This window comes from Lutjanus erythropterus, chromosome 19, assembly GCF_056507025.1.
Source record: "Lutjanus erythropterus isolate fLutEry1 chromosome 19, fLutEry1.hap2, whole genome shotgun sequence".
NCBI classification, from domain to species: Eukaryota; Metazoa; Chordata; class Actinopteri; order Lutjaniformes; family Lutjanidae; genus Lutjanus; species Lutjanus erythropterus.
Window position 1 is genome coordinate 13,442,928 of NC_139335.1, and position 22,244 is coordinate 13,465,171.

The 22,244-nt window shown below is 41.4% G+C and overlaps 1 protein-coding gene across 1 annotated transcript; it reads right to left on the reverse strand.

The window, feature by feature from the left end:
- Positions 1-1,482: 1,482 nt before the first annotated feature.
- Positions 1,483-12,403, reverse strand: metrnla (meteorin like, glial cell differentiation regulator a). Its single transcript, XM_084744425.1, has 4 exons — positions 12,021-12,403; positions 7,594-7,973; positions 2,520-2,579; positions 1,483-2,387 (listed from the first exon to the last, which is right to left on the reverse strand). Exons 1-4 carry the CDS (start codon positions 12,119-12,121, stop codon positions 2,074-2,076), a joined length of 855 nt encoding a protein of 284 aa, XP_084600551.1. The 5' UTR covers positions 12,122-12,403; the 3' UTR covers positions 1,483-2,073.
- Between the last annotated feature and the right edge of the window lie 9,841 nt (positions 12,404-22,244).

Sequence of the window (22,244 nt, forward strand, 5' to 3'; positions counted from 1 at the left end):
CAATCAAAATTTGGAGTGTGGTTGGAGAGTGCTGCTTTCCACTGCGTGCCCAGTCACAGGGCTGTATTCAGGTCTGTCTTCAGTCCTCGCTCTCATACCAGGCTGCTGCACTGGAACAAAGAGGCCTTTCACATTGACCTTGACACACGGCCACCCCCATCACCACAGGAACCAACACAGAGGAATCCACTCCAGCTCTCTGATATCAATCTCTCTGTACCCCTGGCAGACAGTCCCAGCTCAAGGCTGAGGTGAACCTTGGAGAGAAGGCTAATGCACATCATATGAGTGTGTTTTTATTCCAACAGAAAATATAGGAAAATAACCCGACTGTTAGCACCACTGTGAATATTATATGTGATCTGACATTCCCCACTGTGCCCATCTAAGTTTGTGTTTATAGTGTTAGTGTGTCAAAATAAATTAGCTTTAATATAACTGGGGCTGCAACTAATGATTAAATTAAAACAGAATTGTAAGAAGTGCCCGTTACAGTTCCCTCCAGATGTCTTCAAATGTCTTTATGTCTGACCATCCCTTGAGGCTGTCTCAGTAACTGCCATTTTGAAATACAGCGCAACTGATAAGCCAAACGCAGGGGATTGCAAGAACCACTTTGTTCATGTTTTTCCTTGTTTTCAAGAGGCTGGCTGCTCCTCGTTCACACTTCAGCCCCTCCAGGAGGCTGTGATGTTGCAATCGCAGCAACTGTTGCAAATTCAACCGATCCCTGTAAATATATTGCACAACACCGCAATTTCGTCCAGTCATTGTAACTTCTCTGCAAATCTGACAAATCATTGCAGCTTATCGAGAGTCCCACCTACGGGTCCCACATGCAAACATCAGATATTAGATATTAATTTTCTTAATTTGTCAAAAGAACACAAGGGTTGTTGTTGTTACTGACATTTATCAATGCTCTGTGCACTTCAGCTACATTTTGTACTTGTTGTTTTAACTGAGTTTGAGTGCCTAAAAGATTTTCCTTCTTTGTGAGATACCCTCCAGGTGCACTTCATCACTTACAAATAACACATATATTGTTAGAATATAGACTTTTTGGTAAGGATACTTAAAACACTCAGAACAGTGTTTTTTTTGTTTCTCCCATGAAGAAGATAATGCAAAAAGAGAACTTTTTAAAGCATCATTTTGCTAGTTTTATGTTGTTTCAGGTTTTTTTTTTTTGTTTGGTTTATTATTTATTTTGCTTTTGCAGGTTAAACTGTGGAACTTGAACTGAACATTAGCATGTTAAGCACTTAATGTGACTACTACTACAGGCTGGGGCGATCCAGCACTAATGCTGTAATATTGAGGGATAGTCAAGAGAAATCACTTGAGCGTTAAGCCTAATTTACCAACTAAACTATGTTAGTAGTAATCAGATGTTACTTTTTTCATGTTGCTTTTTTTGGAAGTTTGCAGTGCTATTAAAGGATCACTATCTAATCTTAAACACAACAGACATCATCAGCGTTGTTCCAGGGAATAAAAGCTTTTATTCTCAAGGGCAAAAAAAAAAAAAAAACCTAAGATCTTGTTTTTTTTTTGGTTTGTTCTTTTTACAATTGTACGGCCTGAAAAAAAAAAAAAAAAGACTTCAGGCATTAAAATTGCGAATCATTTTTTAAACAAAATAAAAATAAGAGGCTTTCACTTTATACATTTCTGTCATAAGAAATAACTTCAGAACTGTACATCAAGCTTTTTACAAAAGCACACAGAGCTTCAAAATATACAATGTTCATTCACATTTTATACACATAAAAAAAAAACCAAAGGGGGTTTTGCTACATTTAAATCCTGGGAGTTCCTCGTCTGCGAGAAAAGGCAGTCCGAACACATTCCACGTTGCATCACGTTCGACTTTGAGAACAGAGTCTGTCCAGCATGCTGCTTGGCAACATTCAGGAGCTCCATTCTTTGCCTCCAAAGAGTCATGAGACAGCAGGAGAGGAAAGAGGCTCAGTCTGTCTCTCTCTCTCTCCTCAGCATGAACTCTATCTTCAGCTCTCCTCCCGAGCCGGCGAGGATTTGTCCTATTTCCAAGCGTGGGCAGGTAGCGCATCACTCAGTGTCCACGTGACACGGGTTGGTCCCCTGTTGCTGTGCCTCATGATACAACCGCAGGAAGTCTTTGTAGCGTGGGGCGCAACCCATCCAGGCCTCCCCGAATCTCACCGTCCCCGTGAAGAGGAACTCGCCCTCGCCGGACCTGACTCCACATTGAAGGGGCATCTTGATGTGGCCCGTCCAGTTCCGTACCCTCACGCCCCCGGATACAAAGACCTTGGTCTTCTGTCTGTAGAGGCGGCTGATCTCCACCGTGACAGACGAGTGCTCCTCCTCCTGCTCCACCTTCTTAATGCTGCCCCGTGCCACTGAAAACACCAAACAGGAAGACAAGATTTAGATACTGGTGACGGCTGCATTTCATGCTACACAGCATGTTTTCATTGGACATTTCTGCACAAAATACAGCAGCAAGAAGCCTATAATTCTCCCAAACTTACCAAAGTCATTGGTGCAGACTGCTAGAAGCATCTCAGCGTCACCGCAGGGCTGACAGGGTGCTAAATGGAAATAAAGACAGAGGGAGGATGAGTTCAGAGCCAAATTTGGTAGAGTACTACAAACAGAAACAGGAAAAGTCCATGATTTCTTTAGATCTTGCAGCATGATAAAAATCCTGTTGACAGGTCCACAACTTTCCAGTTAAACACACAACTGTGGTTGGACCAGCCATGAGGGAGTATGTCCACACACACAGACAATTGGAGGCACAGTAATTTCCGTCCCCACAGATGATTATTTATTTACAAAGCTGTCATGAGCTCTGGGTTTTAACACCAAGCACAGCAGGACACGCTGCTGATGGTTAACAAAAAAAAAAGTTAATCAGTGTGTAATGCTCATGGGGGCTGTTCAGTCAGCTTTCCCACCACCAGAGGAACCCCTGATACTCCGTGACAAACAAGGACCAGATGAAAAAGATACAGACACGAGGAGAGGCTACATCTCTGACCTGAGTTCTGTTAGCGCTCCAGCAGGCCTAAATGGACTCAAACAGTGAGTCTCAATGATAACATCAAGTAGAGTTTTTAAACAGCCCTAAAAGTGAAAATCTCTCCAGAAAGGCAAAAAATTAAGGAGGAGAAAGGACAAGATGGACAAAATTAGCCTGTTCCCCACACCTTCCCACCATATATCATCTCAATACATAGGACATTAATACTAAATACTTTGATGATGGATCAATGGTTTCAGTAATTTTTCATGTACACATGTTGAGTCTATTGACGTTTAGGTTTATTGGAGCAATTTTTGTCATTTTAAATTTGCTAATTTATTGGTCTTCATGAGTGACAGCCTTCTCTCATTCAGTGGCACAGTACACAACAATCGAGCCAACAACAACAACCGAGGATGAGTAAGAAGAAAAGAGCCTGTTGAGCCACAATATCATCACATCCAACACACTGAATTATGGATTTATTTCTACCAGGCCAGAGTTGGTGATGTTGATGTTTTACAGGGTTAACAAGGCAATTACAGCTCATCTTAGTTCAGTAAAACAGAAAAATTTGAACTCAGAAAGTGGAACAAACTGAAACAATGAAGGGAAACCATGAGAGGGCATGCTCTCACAACTAAAGGGCAAATAATTGGGGGCAAAAAAGTGTAAAGTGAAATAGCCAGTACTTTAAACAGCCTCCCCGAGGCTTCATTTCACCTACAACCGTCTGGTGGCAAGCTGCAACTCAGCCTGCCCGCCTCCAGAGTGTTTTATGGCAGGAGAAAGGGCCCTAAATGAGAGCAGTCAAGTCGGTGATTAGTTGACTCAGGTGGTCCTGTGGCCAGTCTGACCAGAACGCCTTTATTAGCCCTGGATCTGCTGTGGTTTGACTGGTACGGGGGGGGGGGGGGGGCAGGTGGGGAGAGAAGGAGGTGGAAGAGCGGGGAGGGAGGGGTGTCGAGTCAGCAGTGGGCTGAGGGCGGGGTGGCAGTGGGGGTCTGTCCATATAATCAGAGGGAGAATGATTAAAACTGTTAACTCAGGTGGACTCTGCACTGGAAACCACCGTAGTTTACACAGTCTGGTCATAAATCCAGAGTTCCAACGTTTTTTCCTGTATAAACTGGTTTATTCCTTTTCTAGACTATAATTTTCAATACATTTTCAGTAAGTTAAATTCTTATCAGCAATTAATGATTAGTCATTAATCCAAATATGATAATAAATAAAGAAAAGTGGTAAATCTCCATGTTTGAGAGGCTAAAAACAGCATCTTCTGTTACTGTTACTAGAAAAATTACTTTAACAATTAAATTATATTAAAATAGTTTAATTCTTTTTTTAATCACTTGTCTTGACACGCATTGTGAGTGAGTTGCTACATTTACCAGCCCAACATGGCATTTTACTTGCCCCGGAAAAGTGATTAGTCCCCGTAGTTGAGCTCTGACAGATCTGAAAATGATTCTGTTTTTTGAAATTCAATGCTCTGGAGACAAACACACGGACCATTATCCTGAATCAAGTCTGAAAACAGAGATGTGTGCCCTCTGTCATCTTCGGGAGCAGAGCTGGATCTTATTTTTAGCTGGCTTGTCTGAAGTGGAGGCTTTAGGGGTGAGGGGTGAGCATGTCTTAGGTCAGCATGTGTAGCAACACGAGGCGCTGCCTGCACCACCAGAGAGATCAGAGGTCAAACAGCCACAAGACTTGGACGGCTTAAGAACAGCTGGAGAGCCAGGGAGGCTTCAGAGGGGCCGACCTCGCCCAAAGAGCCCGAAGCGGAGTGCAAAGGCCCTTTGAAGTGAGCCTGCGTGCTGCCATAGCATCAGAGCCTTAAGAGGCCTAAACCCAGGGGTGTTTTTTCTTTCCTCCACAGCAGCAGAGTCGAGCGGGGCTCACATGTCAGACATGAAACAGAACCACAGGAATGGGCTGAGAGCCGAGTCAGCATCTCTCTCTGGCCCGTGCACATGCAGCGCCGCTCCGATCAGAACCACTTCACAGGGGCGGAGAGGGATGAAGGATGGGACGAGTGGTAAAAAGAAAAGGGGGGGGGGGCACAATATAGTGTCCCTGCAACATCTGGGCCCTGATGCATTCCTCTGTAATGGAGCACAACTTGCTAATACCACTCGGCACAGACGAAAACCACTTCAAACAGTCAGGAGGAGAGGGGGAAGATATATGAAGGGGAGAGGAATGAAAAGGAAAATACTTGGAAGATAAATAGACAAGAAAGAGGAGGTAGGAAACAGTGAGACGGAGGGGAAGAATAATTTAAGTGAGCTGAAAGGCAGGCCGAGGGAGTGACAGCAAAAAAAAAAAAAAGCCTATATGCTCGTAGTAAGGTCCTCCCAACATCTGGCTGGAGTGGAGACACATTCCAGCTTGACGGTGAGCAACTCAATCCCAGCACAGCGGGTCAGAGAGAAGAGGAGGGGAGAGGAAAGAAAAAGAAGATGAGAAAAGGCAAAAGGAGCAATCAATCCAGCAGTCCGGGCTTCAGATGACACGAGACCAGTGTCTTTGTGAATCATCCCAGTGTTATCTCAGGCCACATCACAGAGCCAGATTATACTGCAGAGCACACTAATGTGGTCAAAACAACTCCTCTACATTTAACCCTCTGTCTCTCTGCTCTGCCAGATAATGACGCGGGATGTGGATATGTGAACCCAGAGAGTCGTAAAAACAGACGTGGGCCCGATACCGCTCGTGTTTTGCTTTAGGTGGAAAAAAACACAGTCGCGCAGCTTGATACTGTGCAGGTTTGGCAGGTACGCGGCGTGAAAATAAGATGGCTGTTTTTCAGTGGAGGCCCTCTCTGTTTGACCGTGCCCCTCCACACACAAGCCATCATAAAAAAAAACAAAAACAAAGGAAAACAATTAGAGCTTAGAGCCGAGTCAGATCAAGTTGTGAAATTAGCTCAAAAATTTTACCCTGAAACACACAAGTTCCATAAAGACTTAAAGGCTTCAGATTTTGGTGTTTTGATACTCGCAGAGAGTCTGACGAGAAATATATTCTCCCAAAACCAAAATGTACAGACAATGCTAGCAAAGAAATGGACTTTGGCTTCAGTATTAGCAGTGTGCTGGAGCAAATGTTGAGTTTCCTACTATTAGAGTCCAACTTAATAAAAGTTTCCACCAGTAGATGGCTGCATTTAGTGCACAGCACACACCGCAGGGACGAAGCACAAAGGAGCCCAGTCCTACAGGGAATCAATCAAAAGTCTGAGACCTTTATAACCCTGACTTAGATGAAATACATGACAATTAAAGGTCCAGCGTGGAAGATTTAGGGGGATCTAGAGTTGAGCTTGCAGACTGCAAACCAAGCAACCTGCAGCTCTTTTGCTCCTCTCCAGTAGCTCCCTGTGACAAAAAATTAATTGAAATCACTCACTTTTTTTTACATTGTAATTTTCATTCATCTTTGTAGTGTTGCCTGAACTGATCCTTAGATTCTTGAATTGTAAATATATATAGCCTAAACCCAGAATTAAAAAAAAAAACTATCTTGGTTACTCAAGATAATCCTCATACCTTGTTGTGAGCAGTTTCATCTAGGAACTACTTTCTTAATAGTAGAAAGAAAGTAGTTCCTACATGAAACTGCTCACCACACAGTGTGTGGATTATCCTGAATAACTGGGCCATGATTTTTGGAAACAGACACCGCTGTTGGATTTTTCAAAAGTACTTTTTGGCAAATTGAAGACCATCTAATCCTGTTTTATTGGAGAGAAGGCACACATCGCTACAGCTGATATCTCAAAGACTTGGCAACTCACACCAAAACTATCTGGATGGATAAATATCACTACAGGTCAGAGGAAAAATATGTGTTTTTGATTTTCAGCTGAACTATCCCTTTGAGGTGCAGTTCCAGCTGGCCAAAAATGGTTCTTTTGATAGTAAAAATTGCTGACCCCTGATACAGAAGAACCTACGGTGGCTGTGAAGCTTGCACAAAATGCAAAAGGCCGTATCTAGAGACAGTGTTCGGTTTGTCTGCTCTCAGCTTCTGTAGAAACAGAACTGGCCTCTGTGGAAGAGGACCCATGCCCTTCATAAATACGAACGGATCATTTTAAGGTAACAAAAACACCAAAATTCTTATTTCGAAGTGATTTAACACTAAAGAAAACATACTAATGAATATTATATTCCATTTCTGCCATATTATGCCAATGGATGAGAGCAGTTACAGGTCACATCCCACAACCATGCCTTTTGGGTGAAAGGAAGTGCTGTAAAAGTGGCAAACACTTAGAAAATACTAACAGTAATGTTAGTAAATGACATTACTGGATAAATATGGTGTCTGTAGATCAGAGTGAATCAGAAAAGAATCTTAGTGATGGTGGGACTAAAGTTTTCAGACTCAGACTTTGAACTGTCGGCCAATCAGATTAGATTGGTTGTTTTCACCCAAAAAGAGGCGGGTGCATGATACAGGAGCACATTACCCAGATGGGATGCTCTCATCCATAAACACCCATAAATCTTGTACCATAGATGTTTAAAGGTTTAATCAATAAAAATGGAGATGCATCTTACCACTCAGTGAGTGTCCCACCCTGTCGCTGACCAGCTCATACTGGAACGCCGTGATGCGGCGGCTGATGTCCATGTGTGGGACGGCCTCAATGAAGAGCGCCCCCTCCCGGATGCTGAAGCACTGCACCTTGCCCTGAGCTTGTTCCTGTTCACGCAGCAGCAGCCGCAGCTTGCCGTTACGGTCCAGGTAGATGTTGGTGCCTCTGGAGTCTGCGGAGGGTTTGATGCAGACAGAGAGGCGGGCGGCGGCCGGGGAGACCGTGTTGGGTCGGAGGTTGACAATGATGGCCCCTGTGGGATAGAGCCACTCCAGAGAGCCCTGGGAGCAACGCAAGTACACCTGCTCTACGTCCCTGGCATGACCTTCATGCGTCAGACCGCTGGAAGAAACATCAAACAATACAGACAGACAGAGTCAAGAAAAAGTGTATAATAGACCTTTTTAGAGCTGCAATGATCAATTGATTAGTTGTCAACTATTAAATTAATCACCAACTATTCTGATAATTGAATAATCTGTCTGAATATTAAAATTTTCTCATTCCAGCTTCTTAAGTTGAGAATATTTTCTCTGTTTCTTTTCTACTTTATGACAGTAAACTGAAAATCTTTGGGCTGTGGCTAAACAAGACATGTGAGGATGTCAGCTTGGGCTTTTGTCCATAAAATGTCAGAAAATGGTGAAAAATATCGATCAGTCTTTCCCCAAACAACTAATTGATTAATCAAGAAAATAATCGACAATGAAAACCATTGTTAGATGCAGCCTTGGACCATTTTCACAGCAACCATACTGACATGAAACAGTAGTGTAAACACAGGTGTTGCCAATGATGTCACTGCTGATATCACAAGGTAAATGATATCACAACATTTACATTTCTCAACTGATTTCTAGGATTATAAAGCTCAGCTTACTTTGCGGCTAACCTCCTTCACTTTTCATTTGGAAATAACTTTTCTTATTGTTGAGAAGCTGCAACGTTTACTAACTTACACAGTGTAACCTGAACTGTACATTTACTGCCAGGCTGACAACTTGCTGCATAGTTACAGTTTCTGCTCTGCTAGCAGCACCATCATTCAGCCAGTGGCTCGCTCTCCTTTACTTTCACACTGCACACACACTATTACTACTGCACTGCTCTATTCCTTAAAGGAGCTATGCTACTCTTACAACAGCATGCTTCAAAAAAAGTCCAATAAAACACAATTATTAAGGCAGTCTTGGTGAACCGCCATTCAGTAGAAATATGTTGCTTTGTCACCACAGTGAAAGAAAATCTATTCAATTACGGCCCTAGATTATAGTGCTTTTTATTCAGACACACTGCAGCTCCTGCCTTTACATGTATTTATCTACAGGCTAGTCTTGCCCGGTTCAATATGACGGCAATGTTGATGTATGATCTACAGGGTTATATGGTCTTTACGTACACATCTCTATGTGTTTACTCTACTATTTCATGTCAAAATGCCTGCTATGAAAAGTTTCTATTACATAAACCAAAGGATGTGAAAGCTTTCTTTGTGGAAAAGTGTTTCTTAAACTCATGCTGAACCTTTTCTTTTTTTTTGTTTAATGCAGCATAAAGGGATTATTCAGTAATCTAAAAATGACTTTCTGGTCATTTATTCCCTCGGTTAACTGACCAAGGTGAAGACCTCTGGCAGCCTGTGAGGACATTAGACCACATTCCTGCTAAAGCATTAAGGGCCGTCTGCGCGCAAGACTGGCTGCATGACCAGTCACGAGCCGGAGCAGCCAAAATGACCTCAGCTCCAACACACACTAACCCCCCCTCCTCCATACCACATTGTTCCTCCCAGAGCTTTGGCAAAACGCACCACTGGCATACTGCCTTTGGGAAGAGTTTGGAAGCAGAAATGGATGAATGGAGGGACACAGGGGCTTCTGGGCAGACAACGGCAGCAACAGTAGCTGGGCCCGCTGCATGCAAGTGCAAATGCAGGTCACGCACCGAACCTCCCCTTGCTTTCAAGCCACCAAAGAGACTGGAAGAGACTTGTCCGGGCAGCACTTCGGACTCTGGCGCCAGCATGACCAAATGACTCCCTCCAGAACTTAATGCCTGGTCAGGGTTTGAAAACTCCAGGCTGTCAGTCATTCTGTGGCAAAGCCAGAGGCAGGAAGCCATCAGCAGTCTACCAGCGTGTGCATGCCAAGCTAGCGGTTTGACTCTGGGGGAGAAACGCCCAGTTTCCTGAAAATGAGATGCTGAAATTCAAATTTGCCATAGATCTAAAGTAACCCGTGGCACATGCTGAGCATATGCAGCTGAAGCCCCATAACCAGGCTCTCCTCAGCACGCCTCTAATTAAGTCCCTTCTAACTTCATCACTTCTGCATGCAATTAAAGGAGATTAGTCGAGAGTCTCACTAATGAACAACAGATTATTGGTTAAGAGCTCAAAGTACAGAATATGGCCTAGCCCTCCTGACTGGAGGATGAAAAACAAAACCGCACCATTTGAGGCACAGCTTCGCTCTCAAGTGCAAAACAGACTTCAGCAGATGTTTGATGGGAGGTGAAACTTTCCAGTATGTGCTGCCTGAGGTTTTAGAATCTGCTAGAAATATTTCTAAACATAAACCAAAAATACTTAAAAGCTCTTGGGAGATCTATGCATATAATCCTATGAATACTCCACTATCTTTTTTTAGCAAGGGATATTATTAGACAAAAAAGTCCAACATCAGAATAATTACTGAGATTGAAAGGCATAATATGCAACATTTTCCCTAAAAACAACGACTCATCAACGACTCATAATCCCTTTGAATCGTCAGTTGTGACCCACTAGAAGTGTGTGGTAGTGTCTTTATTTGTAGATAACCTGCCCTCTGACTGTATCTCCTAATTTTCTCATTATTTTGCTGTGTGATATTTGATGACCTGGGAATGAGAGTCAACAATCAATCAATCAATCAACAATCTCTGGTGCATTTAGTAACAGTAATCCAACTGATTTCACCTTTAAAAGACAACTTTTATTTTCATTTTTGATTAATCTGATGCTTATTTTCATGATTAAGCCATTCAATGTTTCGTCCAGGGGATCCCAAACACTTTCATTATAAGCACCCCCAAAAAAGAGGCGCATTATACGACAGACCCCCAATCTGAGATGATTTTGTCATAATTTTATCCAAGTAAAGTTTAAAGATGATAAAGTCTTCATAGTCAATCTATGATTAATTCCAATAATACCCTCTCCTTGTTGTTCCAACATACAAAAAACTGAAATATTGTATTCTTTTATTGAAGACCCCCCTTGGCCCCTGGACCCCAGGTTCGACTACCTGGTTCAGTCTAAAGAATGTCAAAAAACTGAAAAAATGTGAACAGCGACCAAGAGTCATGAACCCAAAGCAGCAAATCCTCACATTTAAGAAGCTGGATCCAGCAAATGTTTGGTATTTTTGCTTGAAAATTATTAATCTACATATCTGGCATAATATTTTCTTTCAATTTTCTTTTCGACTACTCAGCTCATCAACTGTTGCAGTTCTAGATGCCATAACTAATAATTAAATGTAAGACTGCAACTAACAAATATTTTCATTGTTGATTAATCTGTCATCATTTTCTAAGTAAACAATTATCCAGATGGTTGATGATTAATTTAATAGTTGAAGACTAACTGATTAGTCATTGCAGCTCTGATTCAATGTATAAATAAAAGTTCATGTTACACCAGGAAACACAAATTTATTCAAATGTGATCAGATCATTTTGACAGTTAGTCCAGGGCTACAACTGATTATTTTCATGATGGAATATCATTTTCTTAAATGACAGATTACTTGTTTGGTCTATAAACTGTGAGACGATTGTGGAAAACAGCAATCAGTGTTTCCAAAAGCCCGAGATGATGTCCTCAGATGTCTTGTTTTGTCCACAACCCAAAGATACTCAGTTTACTGTCATAAAGGAGTAAAATCAAAAAAAAAAAAAAAAAGAAAGAAAGGAAGGAAAATATCCAGATTTAAGAAGCTAGAATCACAGAATTTAGCTTTTTAAAAGAAATTACTCCAACCAGTACCTGATTATCAAAATCACTGGCGATTTATTCAATAGTTGACAACTAATGATAAATCATGGCAGCTCCAAATTAGTCATTCATAAATTCAGCCCAACTCAGATCACAACTGACGCGAAACTTTAATACTTTAATAGTCTCATTTTCTTTCATATCATTAAATTAACATACTTTAACAACTTCATGACATTTGTTCTACATCTGTATTTTATTCTGAATTTTGTCTCTTTTTCGTTTCCCTCTACTATCTGCCCGCTCTCTCGAGTTTACTCATCTCAGGTCGCTGAAACTCGCGTACTTTCGCTTCACAAATGAACATTTTAACCCGATGTATTTGATTTAAACAAGGACGGTGAGCTCACCTGCCCTTCCAGCTGCACTGGTCGCTTGAGTATTGGCAGAAAGAGCTCCGACAGAGCAGCAGCAGAGGCAGCAGCACGGAGGCCAGCATCGGGGTGAGCATGTTTATCTCACAGGCGGCTCACTTCGCCTCCTCTCCGGTCAAACTATGATCAAGTCCGCCGCCCGCCGGGTCTCCAGCTACATGACGTTTCCATGAGCCCCCGGTCCGCTCCGTGCTGCTCCCCGGGGCTTCTCACTCCGTTCTCGGAAGCCTCAGACGACTAACAGCGCTGGTTCAGCCTCGATCGTAGCGTCCGGTCGGTGCTGACAGTCCGCTCCTCTCTGCGTAAAATGTGCACTGAAGTTCAGTCGCGACTCAGTTCATCGCTCTGCTCCACGTCACACCCCATCCACGGCAGTTTATCGCGTATGTTGCCTTCAGGTGCTCAGCGCAGGCTCCGAGCTTCGAGCTTCACAGGGTGAAATGACGCTTCCGTAGCAGTGCAGAAAGTTATTAAAGCTAAAACTAAAAAAAAAGTTGTAAACTGAAATAAAAATAAAAACTAGACTTCAGAAAATAATAAAAACTAACTAACTAACTAATAATTAGCCTATTTCATCATGACAGGGAAAAATTTGTTCTTTTCTGTTGAGGTGTGTTATAAAAATCAAAACAAAATATGTTTTTGTTTTTTTAAAGGTTGACATGCCGTCTCTAACATTATTTCATTAGTATATTTGACTAAGTTACTTATTTATATTCTGCTAAGATGAGCTGTTTGGCAAGTAGAGGAAATTCCAACAGCACCTGAAATAAACATTAAAGTCAAGAATTTTGTTTTGCAAAGGATAATGACAGCCGTCCATGCTCACATTTTTTTCTTTTTTTTACACTTTGGGATACAATACAGGCCTCCAACAGCCTTCATAGATCATAGTCAAGCCAAGTGGGGTAAATGAAAATGAAGAAAACTGAGGGAAAGCATCTGTCAGCAATGCATTTAGGAAAAAAGGTGAAACAAAACAATTCACTAAGACCAGCTTATTATTCATACATGGACTGAATTGAGCCATTAATCTTATCTCAACTAGCTTCAGAATAAAGTAACTCAGCTGTATTACTGCTCAGTTTTACTGCATTATGCAACAGTTTTCGGCAATTTTGCAGAATGCTGAAATTTAAGGGCTCAAAACTGTGGAACATTTCTATTATGTGTTATAACAATACATTAGCAATTACCCTAATAATCGCCTTAGATTTATATTAGTGAAAATGTTCAAAAGATGTGTGAGAAACATGCAGGCCCACAGACATCTGCAAACAATACTGTAGAAATTCAGCTCACCATCGTGGAGCATATTAACAGTTATTTATGTTCAGATTATTCTGGGTTGGAAAGAAGAAACAACTGAAATTGAAAATCATGGTTTGGTTCGCTGGTCGCAGCCCCAAAAACATCTGCAAATACTGGCCACATGAAGGAATGAATGAATGCAAGTCATAAGTACTGGTCAAGCAGACACAACTTCACATGTTGTTTTATGTGAAATGATGGTATAATGACACAGCGGCTCCAAGATTTAAATTTATTCTGCAATAGTTCATGTATAAGACGAGGGGGAATCTGGAAAACCACATGTCAGAAAACCACACCATGCCTTCCAGACAACACTCAGGTCAAAGAGACATTCCAAAACATCCAATGAAAATAATAATCACTATTAATTCACATAATTCGTTTGACAATTGATCTATACCTCAATAAATCCCAACCAAAGATTGAAGATAACTCTGCTAAACTTTATCGTTTGTTTCCGAGTGCAACAGGAGCTGCAGGGACTTGTAGAGCAGCGGGGTCCGTTACCACTGGGTGCATCTGTAAACAAAAACTCCTCATCACTCAAGTTGTAGATCCTGGGTTTTCTTCTGGAACAAGATGTTTTGTGTGTGTGGATGATGGTGTTTGACATGGGAAAGAAACCCGTCTGACGAGGAAAACCAGAGAAGGTAACTGCTACTTTTTCTCTCTGGTTTCTTAGGACTTGGACCCGGTTGTGGCTGGTTGGTGATCGACATGTCTTTATTACTGACCTGACGTGTAAGATGCATGTCCGAGCCTGGGCTGCATGCCGCCACAGGGCCCCACAAACCTCAGGCGCATGTGCAGACATTTTTTTTTTTGACTCCAGATTCTCCCGGTCTAATAAAATTGCTCAAACTCTACAAGCCATCTTCCTGACTTGGACACTGAGCAACTGATTGGTATCGTTTGCGTAATCTAGTTCGTAGATCAGTGGGTTTTGGCTGGTGTGTGTTTTCTCTGGTTTCTGTATCTGTCCTCGCCGTGCTGAAGGCTGTTTGGGAGTTAAACCTCTTGATGAGGTAACAGAACCTCAAGGCGTGTTTGAACATGATGTCTGAGGAACCATGACACCTGCGCTCTTACACCAGAGCTACACCTGTAAGAGTTTGTCAAAGATGTCTGCAATTTTATACACTTTGTGTTATACTCTATGATTAAAAGGAAACCAACCACCAATTTTAAAGTCTGTCTACAGACATAAAAGTCTGACTACAGGTCTTGAGGACAAACACTACATATTTACAGTACAGAACTCAACCTCAGTGAGACTCCAGAAATCAAAATCCCTTTTTTTCCGAATACAGGATTTAGATTATTAGCCATAATGTTGCAACCATTCAAGTTAGACAAACCACGAGCTATGAAAATGTGGTTTATGCTCCTGTAGAAGCCACAAGCCCATATGATAAGTACTACTACAATACGCACAATCCTAAAGTATAACAGCAACGTCTCTGAATGGCTCAGCTCGCTGTTACCATGGAAATGTTTACTGCACCTGTGAATGAAAGGAAAATTCACTTCCAGAACCAGAGCCATTGAAAAAGTGGGCATGCACTGTTGAGCTCTATTGAAAAAAGTTGTATTTGTGGCTCCAGAAAGAGCTGTGTGAAATATGCTAAACTGCCCAAGATGTCACTTGAGTCGCTCTCAGTTGAGGCTGAAGACTACAAGTGTACTACAAGTGTAAGAAAGTCTTTTTTGGCCACGGTGCATCATGTGACATTGTTGTTTCACGGTTTGGCCACTATGTCAAATTGCCCTCAAAGCCCAGCGCTTTTCCTGGGGGCTTGCATAACAAATCTCTGACTGAACTCTTGTATACTGAGTGGCATTGTGGGTACTACTACTGCTTTTTTATACTCTTCACAACTCTGAGCAGTCAAGAGCAATGGCATCACTGCAAAACATTATTTCACTTTTTCCAGCTTTGAGTATTCAGTATAATATTTTCATGTGTGCGTAAATAATGGAACAGCAACTGTAAATTAGTATTTAGTATAGATTCTGCCATTTTTATGTACATCCTGTGAGTGACTGTATGGTCAAAACCAGAGCACAATCAACAGAAAAATATCCAAAACAACAATTTTGATAAACTAACAATCGTTAGATTAGAAAATCAGTTATCATACAGAAATAACAAACACCAAATGTGAAGATTTGCTACTTTTCTCTGTTTAGGAATATTATCAAAGGAATATTTGGGGGTTTGAACTGCTGGCCAGATAAAACAAAACATTTAAAATGTCACCTTGATGGGCACTATTTTTGACATTTTATCGACAAAACAATTAACCAACAAATATAATCAACAGATTAAAGTTGTTGCAGCCCTACACTCAATATTATACAACTAACAGTCAGAGAGAAACAGGTCATTGTTGAGTAACATCACCTACTCTGTTAGAAAAAACCCACAAAATTATTTCCCATAGAAATTAAACTCTTGTGAGAAGGGTGCGTTTGTCTTGTTATTCCAGTTGCTTGATCACTTGCTGTTAGTGTTTGTTATTTTCTCTCTCTCTGCAGTTTAAAGGAAGCAGCTTCAGCTCTCACTCGCCCTCCACCTGTCTGAAGTTTCACTGCCGGTGGGAGCAGAGAGGAGAGGAGGAAAAAAAAAACAAATCGATGACAGATAGCAGGAGAGTGAAAAACAGACAGCTTATCATTCACTCTTAGAAGCGAGAGTTCCAAAGGGGTTCTCTCTGAAAGGCTGAGGTTCTCCCAAGAACCATTTGCTCCTGAAGAACCCTCTTTTGAGGAAAGGGTTTGTCAAGGGTTCTTTGTAAGACTAAGGGTCTCATGAAGAACCCTTTTCATCCAAAGAACAAAAGACTTTTTAAAGAATTATTGAAATCCCCTCACCGTTGGAATATATAAAGGTTCTCTGTAGAAACTCGTTGGTGGGTTCTAGATAAAATCCTTAGAAGATAAAAAGGTTCCTGGTAGAATGCCTTTGTTGGGTTGTAGATAAAACCCTTGCAATATGGTAAAAATCCCCGTGTGTGTTCTAGATAAAACTTTTGATATATAAAAAGGTTCTCTAGGTTCACTCAGAAGGTGGATAGAACCTCCAGAGAGTGTTCTGGATGGAACCTTTCACAGATGGTTCTAGGTATAACCCTTCAAGTTGTGATGTAGGTATAACTCTTTATAAGACTTCCAAGTGAAACTGGAACTAGAACCAAAAAAGATTCTGTCATGGGGACCAGCCAAAGAACCTTTCACGGTTCTAATTAGCACCTTTATTTCTATGGGTGTTCACTCCTGTTGTTGGTTTGTGATTGAAACTTGGCAGAGGAGATGTGACATTCAACACAGGAGCAGTGAGGTGCAGCTTAAATCAGGGGATTAGGAGCGTTTGGTAAATATGTACCCTAGGATAGTGAGGTAGAAGACGAGTGGAGTTTAGTAAGGCAGCGAGGAGGAGGAGGAGGAGGAGGAGGAGCTGCTGCAGTTTGGGGGGTAGGGTGAGACTGTTTTTTTTTGTCAGGCCTGTTCTCCCCACACTCTTGCTGAGTGTGACTCACTTTTACGCCCCGGAGCTAGCCTCCAGGTGAAAAAGCAGTCATAAAGTAGATTAGGCTGCTGACAGGATGTGATTTTTACGTGTGTTTGCATGTACGTGTGTGTGTCCTCACTGTCCCTGCTGTCTGTTCTTCCTTAATCATTTCACTGTGGCAAAAACAAGAAACCAGTCTCGTCAAGGACTGAACAAACCCTTGTTAAGACAACTGTTTTTTGTAAAACAGCAGAGGGTGAAGAAACCTATTGTTCTTCTCTGGGTTTAAAAGATACAGTTTGCTGATCCGTTTGGCGGAGATCTTAAAGTGTCTGGAGTTAATTTTCAACAACCCCCTGCTCTGAGAACCAGTTTGTAGCTCTTTTTCAGAGCCAGTCTCGACCTGTTTCATTAAGCCTGCTATCTTGTGCAGATAAACTGTGAACTGCAGTCACACAAGCATGTCCGATATCTTGTGGTATGCAAAGGCAGATTGGAAGGCGCTGATATCATCGAGAGGCCGTCTGCCTGTCATCATCCCTCTCTGGCTCCTGTCCAGACTGTCAGAAATGCAGCTGAGCTCAAACCTGCGCATGCATTCCTCTTCGTAAACAACAACCCTATCATTTTGAAGTGCCAGCCACTCTTCTCACACCTTGCGTGACTTTTCCTGTCTTTTTCTCTTGATTGAGCGACACGGTGATGGAGATCATGTACATTCCAGCTCTGAAGCCCCTGTGTCTATATCATCAGTCCTGGCCAGTGGTTGTATAGCTGCTAGTAAAGTACACACATCCAGCTAGTGTTAAAATATGTGGGAGGAAGTGACATATTTGAAGTATGCAGCAACTGGCGCATCTCACTCAAAATTCCCTGAAGTTTTTGCAAGCCACTGAAGACAAAGCATGTCTTTTGTTTCAGCCCTGATGGTGATGTATAGCTCAAGTGCATGTGCTTGCAGGAAGAAAAAAACATACTGAAATACAGAGAAAGGAGAGGCCAAAGTGGAGAAAGCCAGAAAATCTCAATCAGAATCTGCTTTATGCGCCAACTATGTGCACATATATGAGGAATTTAGATCTGGTTTTTCATTTCTGTCAATGTGCTTACACAGTAAGACATGCAGATATAAAGCTAAGAACAAGGGCAACAAAACTGAATGAAAAAAGAGAACTGACCTTTCCAAAGTCCCGCCCCTTTTTGCTCTGTGCTCCAATAACAGTTGAGTTTGATGTTAGTGGGGAAACTGTTAAAGTGACATTGTTACATCATAAGTTAATAAATGTTAGTAAAATGCTATTTAACTAGCTAAGTAGATAGCTAACTAGTGTGGATTAGCTAGCTAATTAGCTAGTGTTTTACTAACATTAGCTGTCACATGTTTTGATGTTTTTATTAAACATTTTGCTAATCTGGGCTAGAGAGCTGCAACTATTAACTAATTATTAACCAACTATTAAATTAATTGCCAACTAGTTTGATAATCAATTAATCAGTTTGAATCACATTTTAATTAAAAAATCTCCAAATTATATTATTTCAGCTTCTCTGATGTGAGTTTTCTGGTTTCTTTAATCTTCTATGACAGTAAGCTGAATATTTTTGGGTTGTGGACAAAACAAGACCTGTGAGGACATCGTCTTGGACTTTGGGAAACACTGATTGATATTTTTCACCATTTTCTGGACCAAACAATTAATTGATTAATTGAGATAATAATCAACAGATTAACAGAAAACAAATATAACTGTTTGTTGCAGCTTTAATCTTAGAAATAAACAACAAAAGTTGAAAATCAGTTTGCTCAGTTCAGAATCTTAAAATTAGTGCAACCCTCTCTTCATCAAAACAAATCATATCAGGATACTGAATATGTGTTGCTTTTGCAGGTCCCCCAGCTATGTCCTTTAAGCATCAGCAAAATTTGGCTTTCTTTTCAACATAAATGAGCCAAGCACATGGCATATCTAAGAACAGGAAACAGGAAAAGAGAAAGTTGGCTGTTATTTGAGCACGGAGTGAAAAGGGTAGAGACTTGTGGAAGTATCACTAACAAGGTTGGGTATCCATACTCAACTACACAAGTATGTGAAAAAACATAGTGCTGCATACGTTAAAAAATAAAAAAAAAGTCTCTACACAAGTCAAGTGTTTTGGAAAATGTCACAGTTCCTTGCGCTGTATCTCTTGCAGGCCATGTGAGGGGTGGCAGAGCAGATTAGATGTTGCCATGGCCTCAACACAGCGGCATGCTCAAGTCCATGCTGAATTAGCCCTTGATGCTTTCAAGCTGTTCTCAACACCGCGCTATCAGCTCCTTCATATCCCTCTCTCAGGGGCACCCAGAAACCTGAGGAACTGCAGCGCTGAGGGCTCATAAAAAGAATTTGGGTCAGAGCTCATTTGGACACGGCTAGGTGTGAGCTAGCAGGTGGGCAGCTCTTATAAAAGCAACACAATAAAAGTGAACTATCTCTCTCTGCCTTCAAATTTCACAGAGATCAGATATGGATTAGGCCTGCAGGTCCAGGTGGTTCCGAGGCTTGAGGATTAGCCAATCAGTGACCAAACAAGAGGAACGTCACATTGCAAAGAGCAGAGGAAGACAGGGACTAGCACTGAAGGTAAAAGCAGATCTGTATCTTTGCAGCGCCCTTTCTCCAGGACGACTTCCGCTCTGCAGATTAGCCTCGCTGATCTGATTCTCAAGGCTTCCTGTGGAGAAAAAGCTCTGGCCCAGGTCCCTCCTGTTTTCTTCATGGCACGGTGACATGAGAGCTTCCTTGATGCGTACACTCATTCTTCGATTCGCCCAATCAGTCCAGGATGCGGCACACAAAAAGCCTCAGCCATTAGGCCCGCTGATGCTGGTTGACAGCCATGATAGACTCAGAGACTGTAGGAGCGCCTTCTTTTGTTAACTCTCGAGTTCTCTGGTTCACACAGGGAGATCAGCTCCTCCTATCTACTCACACACTCTGGCATCATTCCTGTGCAATACTTTGGCTCTAACACTCTTCAACATTGCAGGAGAACATTTAAACATTTGACTATCTAAATAATATTGATTTCATATCGGCCGCATCGGTGTCTGTGCTGTTTTCTTTGTAAACTGAGTTTCCTGGAAACAAGGCAAAACAGATTTTTATGGAGTTTTAACATTGCAGGGGACGTCGTCTGTCTTCAATCAGAGATGCAATCATCTGCCAGTGCAGATGAGATTTAGTCAGACTCCCTGGGCATATTTGATTCATGATTGAGGTTATGTTTCTGGTTGTGGCTTTTATATACTTTGAGGAGGAGATCTTCGAGGAGAAGATCTTTCCCTCGTGTGGTTTTAAGTGTTGAAAAGTGTGCAAAGAGAAAGAGCGCTTACCTATACACACACATTTGTTGGTCTGCTTTTTGAAGCCAAATATTAACAAAAGACAGAGACTTTCTCACCGGGCGCACACAGCTGTGAAAAGTTTTTCATTATCGATTAATCTGCCCATCATTTTCTTGATTATTTGATTAGTTGGTCCATAAAATGTTGGAAAATGGTGAAAAGTCTAATTTTCCAAACCCATATCCAGATATTAAGTTTACTGCCAAAGAGGATTAAAGAAACCAAAAAATATTCACATTTGAGAAGCTTAAATCTGCCTGTTTGGACATATTTTCATAGACATTGACTCAAAATGATTAATCAGTAATTATAATACTTGGTGATTAATTTAATAGCTGGCATAAAATCATTTGACTGACTAATTGTTGCAGCATTAGTAGAAAATAACTAAATTATTTTACTCAAGTATAAGTATATATATATTTCAATTTTCAAAACATTTCAGAGCAAAATATTGCACTTGTTACTCTGCTACATTTAGTCATTAACAGCTCAGTTACTCTGTTGATTAGTTTTTTACATCCTGCACACACTGCAGTTTGTAAAATGTCTGTTGAGACTGAAAAGTCTTAAATATGATCTGATTCTGATAAATGATGAAATATGCATCCTGTGCTTAACAATACTTCTTGATTTTCCTGTTCATTTCCCTGCTGTTCCCCTGGAATTTCAATTCCCTCGACATTTCCTCCCTACACCTCTACAAGCACTAACACTGAAATGCTGAATGGAGCCATGCTGCATAATGAGTGCTTTTACTTTTGATATGTTAATTACAGCTCATAATAAATAATATACTTAAGTAAAGTTTGGATGCAGGACTAGAGTATTTATACATTGTGGTATTGATACTTATACTCAACTAAAGGATCTAAATACTTTTCCCACTACTGCACAGCTGATGCAGTCAGCCAACAAGCACAGCTTTTTCAGTGCAAATCACATTAACCAGCTCATGCTGTTTACACAGGGCGAGTGAACGAGGAAAGGAAATGCAGGAGAGGAGAACAGTTGTCTTATTGTGTCCATCCACATGCACAGTTTTATATTAGCGCATGGTTTGCCTGGAGAAACAACCAACAAACAACTTAGAGCATAACAATCAGTCAGATCTTGGTATAAACCATGCATGATGAAGCATGATGGGTTTTTATGGAAATTCTGACCCAGTGGTCTGGTTCTCGGAGCACTGACACAGAGGGGTCTTTAAGATCCTCTGGCACCCCTCTGAATGCATCTCATTCTGCCTGTAACAAGAGCAGGATTTCAGAAACCCCGAGTTCTGTCGGTGGTCGGCTCTGAAGGTGATACTCGCCTCGTCTGCTGATTCACAAGCCGGTGACAGCTGTGGTCACAGGTGACGGGAGGAGGCAGGTTCACGGGAAAGGTATGGGTCATGGAGAACCATATAAGGGTCAATGAGAAGACCGAGAGTTCACATTTGGGGTTATTCACAGACACAACAATACAGACTTGTTATAGCTAATTGAGCTCCAGCAGCTCCAACTGTGTAATACATTGAGCTCATGGTGAAGCTGTGCTGAAGGAGAAGATTAAAAAAGATAAGGCTGCATTTACGTTTCATAATGATTCTTAATGTGCTTCATCTTTCATGGTGAAATTAGGGCTGTACCCAAAATTCTGTCAGTCGAGTCAGATTTGGCTGATCAATCCAGATATTCAACCATTCGTACCTTTTTGCCCATATAGACGATCAAGCAATGCTTTATTGATTTGTGAACAGGGTTTGGTGGGACATTTAGGATGACAGCGACATTCATGTGATACAGTAAACAAGCAGTGTCGGGAAGGTTACTTTTAAAGGTATTTCATTACAGATTTGCACATAGCCTGCATGTCTTGAAATGTACTCAAGTGGATTATTTTACTTCAAAATCGTCATGCTGTCTGAGTCACTCTGGATATACTGTACATTTGCTTTATATCTCCTTATATTTCAATGCTGAATACATGTTCCTGATAGCAT

Excerpts from the sequence above, each read along its gene's own strand:
- metrnla (XM_084744425.1), bottom strand. The coding sequence starts at position 12,121 with ATGCTCACCCCGATGCTGGCCTCCGTGCTGCTGCCTCTGCTGCTGCTC. Across the intron at positions 7,974-12,020 it reads CAGTGCAGCTGGAAGGGCAG|CGGTCTGACGCATGAAGGTC; the intron begins GTGAGCTCACCG and ends TGTTTCTTCCAG. Across the intron at positions 2,388-2,519 it reads AGTCTGCACCAATGACTTTG|TGGCACGGGGCAGCATTAAG; the intron begins GTAAGTTTGGGA and ends TGGTGTTTTCAG.